Source organism: Humulus lupulus, chromosome 5 (assembly GCF_963169125.1).
Source record: "Humulus lupulus chromosome 5, drHumLupu1.1, whole genome shotgun sequence".
NCBI lineage: Eukaryota > Viridiplantae > Streptophyta > Magnoliopsida > Rosales > Cannabaceae > Humulus > Humulus lupulus.
In genome coordinates this window covers 199,448,475-199,460,494 of record NC_084797.1, presented here as the reverse complement: position 1 = coordinate 199,460,494, position 12,020 = coordinate 199,448,475, and the positions used below count along the sequence as shown (strand labels likewise).

General features: G+C 32.7%; 1 protein-coding gene across 2 annotated transcripts; it reads left to right on the top strand.

Annotated features, from left to right (window-relative positions):
• Nucleotides 1-303: 303 nt before the first annotated feature.
• Nucleotides 304-5,442, top strand: LOC133778035 (novel plant SNARE 11). 2 transcript variants are annotated; one of them, XM_062217847.1, is made up of 10 exons: nt 304-751; nt 844-936; nt 1,689-1,782; nt 1,895-1,932; nt 2,247-2,335; nt 2,599-2,678; nt 3,091-3,147; nt 3,269-3,361; nt 3,467-3,541; nt 3,829-4,853. In XM_062217847.1, exons 1-10 carry the CDS (start codon nt 675-677, stop codon nt 3,838-3,840), a joined length of 708 nt encoding a protein of 235 aa, XP_062073831.1. In that variant the 5' UTR covers nt 304-674; the 3' UTR covers nt 3,841-4,853. The 2 variants fall into 2 exon arrangements, with proteins under 2 accessions (XP_062073831.1, XP_062073830.1); XM_062217846.1 differs by lacking the exon at nt 3,829-4,853 and adding an exon at nt 4,907-5,442 and having other exon boundaries at nt 307-751.
• The last annotated feature ends 6,578 nt before the right edge of the window (nt 5,443-12,020 follow it).

The following is a 12,020-nucleotide window of genomic DNA, read 5'->3' as shown; positions in this document are numbered from 1 at the left end:
ATTATTATGTGAGTGTTGATGATAGATATCTCTTCTATATATTAAACATTGTGGGTTTGTTTGTAGTGTATTTTATGTAATTAATGATAAGATAAGGACGAGGGTTACGAGGTAGGTAGGACCAGAATCAGAACACCCAACCAGTCCAGTCCAGTCTCTCCCTTCCTCACTCTATTTTACCGTATAAGCCAGCCAGTTGTGAGTTATGACATTGGACTTTCCATTCCCATATTACGGAATAGGTCCCACCCATTGCACTCCCTCAAAATTTTTAAATAAATAAATAAAAAATCCATAAAAGGTCCAAAATTATCGCCGAAATTTTGAAACAGCTCTGCCTTACAGGTTCAGAGCCAAAATCCCCCTCCAAAACGGCCCAACCAAAAAAAAAAAAAAAACTCCCAAATATTAAATAAAATAAAATAACCAGGGATTTTTTTTTTTTTTTCTTTCAATTTTGGTAGAAAAATTCCAGATCGGGTGAGCATTGTAAAACGTCCGTTGTGAAAATTTGAATCCAGCATTGGAATTTTGCCTGAAAAAAATTATTTTTTTGGATTTGGTGGGCTGGATTGGATCTGCATTTCTTCGGATCTGATCGGGCATTTTTGTGTGCATTGAAAAATCTGTTCTGGTTGATTTATTTTTGAGATTGGTGTGGTGGTGTGAGAATAATGGATCCATTATCATCGATCAGTGAAGAACTTGCAGAGATCGAAGGCCAAATCAGCGACATTTTCAGGGCTTTATCGTAAGATTCATGACACATTTTTTTTATGTTATATTACATATTGGAGTTTTGAATTTTGGTGATATGGGTTTTGACATGTGAATTGAATACAGAAATGGGTTTCAAAAATTGGAGAAGATTAAGGATTCCAACAGGCAAAGTAGGCAGCTGGAGGAGCTCACGGGGAAGATGCGAGAATGTAAGAGGTATTTTACAATCCATCCCCGCTCGCTCCTCTTTTTTTTTTTTTTGTTTCTTATCCATTTTATTTCATTACCAGCTCTTATTTGGATCTCTTTTACAATTTATGTGCTTGTGCATTTGTTTATAGGTTCATCAAAATTATAATTCAGAGTTAAATTTGTTATTGCCATGTTGAATTTAATCCAGTGTCTGCAAGATCTATATTTGTCAAAGTTAATTAAATAGTCATTTGCTGTTTCACTTTCATTTCATATTCCAGTCAGATCTATCTCTGTTGTCAACATATAGATTTCTGGTAGCATATTTATGTTGCTTTTTAGTTATTTCATTTGCAAGGAATTGGTCCTGTAACGTGCATTATTAACTTAAAATGATAATTGAAAATTTGTAGAGTTAATACAATTATTAATCCTATTGGTTGTTCTGGATTAGCTGAAAGTAGCTCAAGAATTGAGGAGTTTTTCCTTTCTCACTGTTAAGCTTGATTTATTTTAAATTTTTAAATCTCCCTTTATACACTCAAGGAGGCTGAACTTATTGATGTTATCATACATCATGATTTGACCTTTGACTCATCTCTCAATCTTTAAAAAGACCTCTCAGAGAAAGCAAAAGCTTCAGGATGAGTATGTTTAAAATTGTGAAAATGTCAAAAATACTAACAGCAATAAATTCCTCTCTTTCTGTATCTTGCTGTGGCTTTTATTAAGTCTTCCCTGTAAGGAATGAATGACCTTATATGTTGGGTTTTCAGGCTTATTAAAGAGTTTGACAGAGAAGTCAAGGATATGGAAAGTAGAAATGACCCTAACACCAACAGGATGCTTAGTGAGAAAAAGCAGTCTATGGTATGCTACTATGCTGTTAATCATATACTTATACGATAATATGATTTTCAGAATACTTTGTTTGCACTTTTGGTTTCCAAGTGATTTTAACTTTATTATATTTCCAATGCAGATTAAGGAGTTGAATTCATATGTTGCTTTAAAGAAACAGTAAGTGAATCAGTTGAAAATACGTTATTTGGTTGCTTGATTGAGCAAGAAAATTTCACGCATGAACAATTATGCATTTTTCTTTTCTTTACTTTTTGCTTAATAGCATTTATGTTTATTCATGTACTATACCCATTCAATACACACTTTTATTATAGCTTAAGTATGTCATGATCGATGATCATGATGGCATGATATATGTAGATATAATAGAGATTCTTCAGCTATTTGAAAATCAATGAGAAAATATCATTGTCCATACTTTTTATTTCTTATGTTACTATTCCTGAATGATTTTCATCCAATGGATACAGATATACAGCCAGTCTTGATAATAAAAAAATTGACCTCTTTGATGGACCAACAGAAGAACACGATGAAGAAAATGTCTTGCTAGCCTCAAGTAAGTAAATAGATATGCACATAATATAAGGTTTTATTGGCATTGTGAGACCTTCCAGGTGGTACTACTTCCATTAAGATGTGTCTAGGTTTTCATTTTACAAAATATGTCAAGGTCAGAACTCTTCTGTTGCTTTTGTAAGAGCAAATTTCCTTATTTGGTTTAGAACTTGCATTTGATATAACAAAATCCACGAGTTTGTCATAGCTGCATATCCCGTACTCTGAAATAGTGCATCGTTTCTAAGAGAGTGTATAATGCAGATATGACAAACCAACAGCTTATGGATAATGGAAACAGAATGATGAATGAAACAGATCAGGCCATTGAGAGATCAAAGAAGGTTGGTTCTCAAGCATTAGTAATGTATTGGAAATAAACTTCTCTCCTTTTCCTGAAAAAAAAGAATGATGAAGAAACTTTGCTCCAGTTACCTATATTTTGCAACAAGTCTAGGGTATGAGATGATTGTTTGAACATTTGAGTGGTCTTTTTGGTCACGTTTTACAATCTCCAGCTTCAGGAAGACTTAGTTTACAAAACTCAGGGATCTGATTAGAATACTACTATTATTGTTTACATTAAGCTTGAAATTGTAAATTCCTCTCGTAAAATTATTGAAAATTTGTGTAATGGCTTCTGCCCCGTCTTTCAAAGGTAGGAGATGCTAGAAGCAAACTGTGAACTATCTTTTTCCTGTTTCAAATTTGAATTATAACCATCATCTATTTCAACGATTTTTGTGTGTTATATAGGTTGTTCAAGACACCATTAATGTTGGAACTGATACAGCAGCAGCTCTCAAGGCCCAAGTATGTACTTAAATATTGATTTTTTATGTTTAGATATAACTTATCATTATGTTCACTCTGGTGTTTATAATTTGGCATCTGTATGTGAGGACTGAAGGTAATCTCTTACTTGCATGTTTAGACTGAACAAATGAGTAGGATTGTTAATGAGCTGGACTCTATCCATTTCTCTATCAAGAAAGCATCTCAACTGGTCAAGGAAATTGGTAGGCAGGTCGATTTCTAAAATATCCACTTCTTTTGTTTGTCTTATGTTAGTTGTTACTTCCTCCATATTGGCAACTCATTTTTTCGATTTTTTTTCTTTCTTTCAAATTAGGTTGCAACTGACAGGTGTATTATGGCATTACTTTTCCTAATTGTTGTTGGAGTCATAACCATCATTATTGTGAAGGTATTATCACATATATCTAAACTTATTTTATCTGCACAAATTATAGTTCAATTCTCAGATGTTTTACTTTCCTATTAAAATCCAACCTTTGATAGCTGGAAAATCATTAGCTTTCTTTTCTTTCTTTTATAATGTTGGATTTTGAATTTCACCATATATGTTTTAAGTGGACACTATGTCACTTGAAAATCTTTATAAATTATTTGATTTTTTTAAGCTAGTCTCCTGAAATGGTTTGTGCTTCATGTTGTTTTTGTTTTCATAGTATCTACTCTTTTTCTATGCAGAATACTTGCTGAAAATTCATTTCCAAGACTTGAAAGTTGTTATTGTCTGTTTGATATTTGAACTTATAGATGGATTTTGGTGTTTTGCAGCTTATTCCAACATATCTTTAAATGATACTAAGAGTTGGGATTGTGTCCTTGTACTAAGTTATGCAGAAATCATAAATTTTCTAGTGAAATGAACTCGTAAATTGATTTCTTTAGTCTTATAGGCCATAAGGCTCGCTTGCTTGTTTATTCTTCAAGGTTTTCTTAAATGTGGGTAAAATAAGATGATTTTAATACAAGTAGAATAAGATATAGCATAGTTGTATTGTAAAATACAGAGAAAGCAGCAATAGTTATAGGCTTATAGCCCCCCATACTCCGCAGATATGCTGCAAGAAGCTAGGCATTGTCCATGTGTGTATAATTTTGGCATATATTATTAATTAACTGATGGTTAGTTATTTTAAATTGGTTAAAGGTCTAACCTTTCAAGAAATATTTCAATGGGTAACGTCCTTGCTGCCCACAAACATATTACTTTGTTTGCCTTGATTGCACAAAGCTATTTGCACTTCTCTATTTGTTTAAATCAAAGTCTATGAGAGAGCAACTTACTTTTACATTTTGAAAAATGTGTGCTTCCCTCAAAGTTACATGCTTTGTCACTGTCACCTTAGTAAGTGGAAGAATTTTTTTTTTCTTATTATTTTATGTCGAGTTTGGCACGTTTTTTCTTTTCATCAATGAATTTTGTTTCTTATTCCGATAACGAGGAGAGTGCTTTTGCAATATAACTTCTTTTAGAGACATTTATTTTGGACCATATAAAATTATTTACCAAATGGCTTCGAAATGACTTCCAATTCTTTTTACACCGAGAGTAACCAAGTGGGTCGCTTTGTGTGAAAAATGTACTTGTAACCTTCATTTTAGAGCTTCTCTTTCAACTTTTAGAATTTGCCGTGCACTGCTTCCTGTGAGTCCTCTTACAATTGACAAAAAAGCTTATTAAGCAACTTTTGCTACTATTTTGTAGTCAATTGTCATTGTGAGTGAATGCTTAATTATTATTCTTTTTCTACCTTTTCAGCTTGTAAATCCGAACAATAAGACCATCCGGGATATACCTGGATTAGCCCCGCCCGCAATGACCCGAAAATTACTCTGGAGCCTAACCTAGAAAGAAAATCGAACTACAATTCTCGCAAGGTTTTCAGGATAATTTGCACCTAGTTTGGATAAGGTTCCGATTCCACAGATTTTCAGAGCTGTAAAAGTCAGGTGATGGAACTATTTCTGGTAGTTTTTTTCTTTAGAGACTGGCTGACATGATCAAATGCCAGTCTCTTCCTCTACTCTTGTCATGACTTGCTGAGTAGCTTCGATTGGGTGAGATCTGCAACATCATATTCTTTTCACTTCTCCAGACTATAAATTTATATGCCTATTTAAGTGAGGGAGACACCTTCGGTTGTCTCCTTGAGGTTTATATTGTTTCATATCTTGTAAAATAGCTGTTGTTTCATTTGTTATTGATCACTTATTTCAAGTTTATTGTATTCAAAACTGTTGTGTCGAGTCTCACTACCATTTACTTGGAAATATGCTTTAGAAACATTCCTAACAGAGAGAGTAAAGCTTTTTTGTTGAAATGGTAAAGCAGATAGCTCAGTTCATAAGTTGGGTTGACTATGTTTTGGGACCCAACACAACTCACCCTTTTTGGTTGTCAATTTTTTATTAAGCTTGTTCAGATTCTATTCATGATTCCCACTAGGGTGTATACTACGATTTTTAAAAAAAAAAAAAAGAAAAAGCTGATTTTGCATCGACTATGGTTTTTTCTTTAATAGAAATCAACTACTTTAATTGCGCGGCTTGCAGATTATTATTTTGACTGAACTAATAGTTCATGGTTAACAGGTGTCACGACTTCATTGGCTTATGTCATTTAAAAAAAATTAAATTTAAAAAAATAAAAAATATGCTTTCAAATAAAAAACATTGTTTAGCACGCACACCTAGTATAATAGCTAATTTGCAGATGTATTTAGCTAAAAACTAGTAAAAGGCTTCTACATCATGTGAGTTAAATCTTACGTATTTTACATATTTTTTACATCAAGTATTCATCAAATATGAAAATATTTTTATTATTTTTTACACTCCTACTTATTCCCTCTCATTGTCTTTTATTTTTCTATTTGCTTATGTATTCTCTTTATATAAAAACTGTGTAGATAATGGAAATTTTTTGTTATAACGATTTTTTTTAACTTCAACAGAATATTTTAAATAATTAACATAATATATCCTTAAAACTAATTAAATATAGATATTTATTAATTATATTAATATAAATTCAAATATTATAAAATATCATTATTATAATATTATTTAATATAAAAATACATATTTAATAATTATATTAATATAAATTCAAATTCAAATTCAAATGTTATAAAATACTATTATTATAATAATATATAATACAATACTAGATATTTAATAATTATATTAATATAAATTCAAATGTTATAAAATATTATTATGATAATAATGTTGATGTCATTTTTCATCAACTTGAGAATATAAGAGCATGGACTCAAAGAATAGAGATATGATAAAATAAATAACACCATATTTTATAGTAGTTCGACCCCAAAAAGATGACCTACGTCCAATTAGTCACTTTTATTGATATTTATGTTGGTATTAAATGATCAAATCAAAGGTACGCATTGGATTATATGGACTCATTTTAATAAATATTAATACCAGTCATGATCATATACATATATAAATATTAAATCACATACAAATAGATCAGGAATTACCTCTTGTAGCCTATTTGAGATCTCATATCCTGATCTTCCAGACTAATCCTCAAACACACAAGGACGTATGTGGGCACGTAGGATTCAAAATGTTGATTTATGTGACTCCCTAGATGTACTTAACATATGAGATCTAGAGAGTTTTGACAGAGAGAAGGTTTAGAATAGTCTTCAGGTTTAGAGAAAATAATCACTTTAGAGAGAGAGTCTGATTATCCATCCATTATCCGAATATCACGTATATCAGATTTATAAAGATCTTTTAATCTAATTAAATAATCATTATTTAATTACAATATAATTCAAATTAAAATCGATTAGATATTTTTATTTAATTATCTATTTAAATCATATTTAAAAAGAATAATTAAATAACTGATTAAATAAATTTATTTGAAATTCAAAATTAAAATCCTAGGGATAAAAACTATGATGCTAGGCGCTACACTGTATTGTACTGTACAGTGTGTGTCGCCCAGCTCTATTAGGGTTGCCCTAATTTTCTCATTTGTTTATTTAATCAAATTTTAAGACAAGATATTTATTCCAACATAAATATTAGTTAATTTAAATTTAACTTTATCTTAAAATATCAGTTTTATATTAAATAAATAAATATCATATTATAAATAAGATATTTATTATTTATAATGTTTATATTAATCCAAACAAGATTAATATTAATTTTAACCTATAGTTTTTCAAAATAAAAACTATATTGTTAAATAATTAATTAATTCACAATTAATCAATTACCCATAATTATCAAATAATTATTTCTTTGCCTTGGAAAATTATTTCCTTTGCAATTTAGTCATTTCTCTTAACAAATATTTCTTTTTGACATCCTTACCCTCGACAGTGTAGGACAAATGTGATCTGGGGACCATGGACCTATAATACGAAGCTCCAATATACTAGATTATTAATTAAGCTCTTTAATCTAATAGCCTTATTTATTAATTCCATGATTACTCCACTATAAATATGGAATTGCACTCTAAGTATTAATAGAATTATATTTACAGAGTTTTCTCTAGTAGTCCAAAAAATAATCAATATATGTAATTATGTCCTCCATTATTGGTTCATTAATTAGAGCTGGTCAAAATTACCATTTTACCCTTCTAATTACCTCTTGATCCTTAAGTACCATTAATTCACTAGCGAATAATTTATCTATAATCTAATTATAGATTTGAGCTCAATAACTATTCAGTTCCATAATCAACCATTAAGGGAACCAATATTCAATCAGTTAGGAAAGCATGAATTCCAATATTGTAATTCATATTCCCAGCCATCAATGATATTGAATCTCCAAAACAAAAGTCATTAGCCTCATTATTCTAAGAGACCTTAACGAGTGAATCAAAAGATCCAATAAACATAAACAGGAGTTCATGAATACTCAGGATTTAGACTGATCTACAAATAATCATCTATTATGATAAGAATTAAATCTTTATGTCAAATTGCAAGTTTATAAAGACAATTAATTCTCATCGGTCCTGTCATATATAATCTCTATTATATACAACACATTTACTAAGATGCCTATCCACATCAGTAATCCAAATCTAGATTACTTGCATCTCGTATGCTTAGCAAATCGTACTAGTAACCATTCATTAAAGATTCCTTACTATAATATGTTACTGACTATTTTATTCATTATATATGATCTTAATTCTCTCGTACTAATACAAGATCATATTCCCATAATGAATAGGGAATTTTCTTGATATTATTATATAATTAAGTCAAACAATAATTATAACATTCAAATAAAATAAAATTGTACTTTTATTTAAAACCAATAAAATATCTTTAAATGCTTTTAGGACATTATTCCTAACAATCTTTCACTTTCCCTCAAAGCAAGTGAGGCATTTCCCTTAATCCCATATTGCGCACGTGACCCATGAACGACTTTGCAGGAAGTGTCTTGGTTAACGAGTCAGCCAGGTTCTGTTCCGATGCTATCTTCATAACAGTCACATTACCTTGGTGTACAATCTCTCTTACCATATGGTATTTCCTTTCTATATGATTCCATCTCTTGTGGCTTCTAGGTTCTTTGGAATTAGCTAATGCTCCACTAATGTCACAGTATAGGATTAGTGGCTTATCCATATCTAGAACAACTTCCAGATCAGTGTAGAACTTCCTTAACCAAACTGCTTCCTTAGCTGCTTCACAAACCGCTATGTATTCAACTTCCATGGTTGAATCAACTATGCTGCATTGCTTAATGCTTCTCTAGACCACATCTCCTCCATCAAGAGTGAACACTGACCCAGATGTCAATTTTCAATTGTCTTTGTCTAATTGGAAATCAGAATCAATGTATCCAGTAGGGTTTAGCTCACCCCCTGAATATACCAGCATATAGTCTCTCGTTCTCCTAAGATACTTGAGAATGTGCTTTACTGCAATCCAATGTTCCGAACTAGGATTTGATTGATAAAGACTTACAATCCCAACTGCATAATATATGTCGGGCCTAGTACACAACATAACATACACCGGACTCCCAACTGTTGAAGCATAGGGATACTTTCTCATATCCTCTTCCTCCTGAAGTGTCTTGGGACATTGTTCTTTGGAGAGAGAAATTCCATGTCTGGTCGGTAATTGAATTTTCTTGGAATTCTCCATAGAGAATCTTTCAAGAACCTTATCTATATAATTAGCCTGAGAAAGTGCCAAGAGCTTGTTCTTCCTATCCCTTAGGATTTGAACTCCCAGAACATAGTTCACCTCGCCCAAATCTTTCATTTGGAACTTTTCAGCTAACCATTTCTTTACGTTTGATAATGTCTCTACATTGTTCCCAATGAGCAAAATGTCATCAACGTAAAGAACCAAGAAAACCACCACTTTTCATTTGATGTATTTATACACACATGCTTTGTCGACATTCTGTTCGAAGCCATATGTTTTAATTGTTTCATCAAAAGTGATATTCCAAGATCTAGATGCTTGCTTTAATCCATAAATGGATTTCAGCAACTTGCACACCTTTTGATCTTCCCCTTTCTTTATGAACCCTTCTGGTTGTACCATATAGATACTTTCATCAAAATAACCATTCAGAAATGCTGTCTTGATGTCATTTTGCCATATCTCATAATCATTGGTAGCCACTATGGATAAGGGGATACGAATGGATTTGAGCATGGTCACAGGAAAAAATGTTTCTTCATAATCAACACCTTCTCTTTGAGTATAACCTTTGGCTACAAGCCTTGCTTTGAAAGTCTCTATTTTCCCATCTACACCTATTTTCTTCTTGTATATCCACTTACACCCTATGGGCCTGACATCTTTAGGTGGATCCACAAGTTCCCAAATAGAATTGGAATACATCGATTCCATTTCTTGGTTCATGGATTCTTGCCATTTCTCCTTTTCAGGATCATCCATTGCCTCTTTAAAGGTTAATGGATCGTCCTTGTTTGTATCAGAAACAAGGACATGTGCCTCATGTTCGTAGTGAACATGTTGTCTCACAATCCTCCCACTACGACATTGCACCGGGGTTTCTTTTCCAGGAATCATGGTTTCCTCAGTTTGTCGTTTATCATTTAATGATGAAGATGATTGTGATGGAATCTTATCAGCTGTGAGTTCCTCCAATATTACCTTGCTCTGAGGTTTATAGTTATTCATATAGTCATGTTCAAGGAATGTCGCATTTGTTGAAACAAATACCTTTTGATCCTTGGGATTATAGAAATAACCACTTCTTGTTTCTGGAGCGTAGCCAACAAAAATGCACACTTCCAACCTTGATTCAAGTTTCCCTGATTTAGGTCTAAGAACATGAGCAGGACAACCCCAAATGTAGAAATGGTGCAAACTAGGTTTGTTTCCATTCCACAGTTCCAATGGAGTTTTGCTAATGGTCTTAGATGGGACTACATTCAAAATGTACGTCGCCGTTTGAAGTGCATATCCCCATAATGAGAGAGTAAGTGAAGAGTAGCTTAACATAGATCTGACCATGTCTTGTTTCTTCTTTCAAAAACACCATTTTGTTGTGGCGTTCCTGGTGCTGTGAGTTGGGATAAAATACCATGCTCTAGCAAGAAATCTTTGAATTCTAAATTCAAATATTCTCCACCTCGATCAGATTAAAGTGTCTTTAGATTCTTACCCAACTGCTTCTCGGCCTCAGCTTTGAATTCTTGAAACTTACCAAAGGTTTCAGATTTCCTAAGCATTAGGTAAGTATGGCCATATCTTGAGTAATCGTCAATGAAAGTGATGACATACTCATACCCACCTCTTTCTTGTACATTTATTGGACCACAGACATCGCTGTGTACAAGCTCCAAAGGTTATTTGGCTCTATTGCCTTTCACTAAGAAAGGACGTTTAGTCATTTTACCTTCTAGAAAAGATTCACAAACTGGAAGAGTTCCAACTCTTAGTTCTCTCAAAGGTCCATCTTTTGTTAACCGGTTGATCCTATCTAGACCTATATGACCAAGTCTAAGATGTCAAAGATATGTGTCATCCTCGTTTGAAACCTTTTTTCTTTTGTTACCTTGCGGTTTTGCTACTTTAAATAATTCTGAATTATTGAGTGTTCGTTCATTTGGTTTGAGCATATACAGTCCATTATTATGTTCTGCTTGACATATTTTGAAACCATTCTTTGAAATAACAATCGCATTATTACTAAAAGAAATATAAAAAAATTGTTCATGCAACATAGATAAAGAAACTAAGTTTCTAGAAAATACAGGAATAAAATAAACATTATTCAAAACTAAATAATTGTTCCCTTTGCTCTTGCTGAAACGAGCGCTCCTGTAACGCCCCAACACCAGGGACCGTTACGGTGTGCTTTGTAAACAGTGCTAAACTCGCTAATTGAGTCATTTGGCCAAAATCGTGTAACTAAGTATGATTAGCGGTTTAGGGGTTAAATTTTTTGGATAAGATAGAACGTTTCACTAGAACGTTTAATATATACATTGGGATCCCAAAAACATAGTTTTAGAGTCTGTTACAGAAAAACATTTACAACAGGCCGTTCTAAGCGGCAAAACAGGGTTTAACCCTAGTTCCACTTTAAACCTCGGCCGTGGCGGACGAGCAGCTGCATATGTACACCTCATCACCTAAGCTCTCCGACTCAAGGATGGTCCAGCTTCCTCTTGCCTTTACCTGCACCACATAGCACCCATGAGCCGAAGCCCAGCAAGAAAACACAATATAACATGATATAACATCAACAGTAGTCATAACAGCCATTCAGGACCAATGGTCCAAAACAGATAGGTGTCAATAGCCAAAAGTCACAGAAATGGGTACAGCTCCCTCTAGCCATGTGACGATAGGGTCACCAGGGCT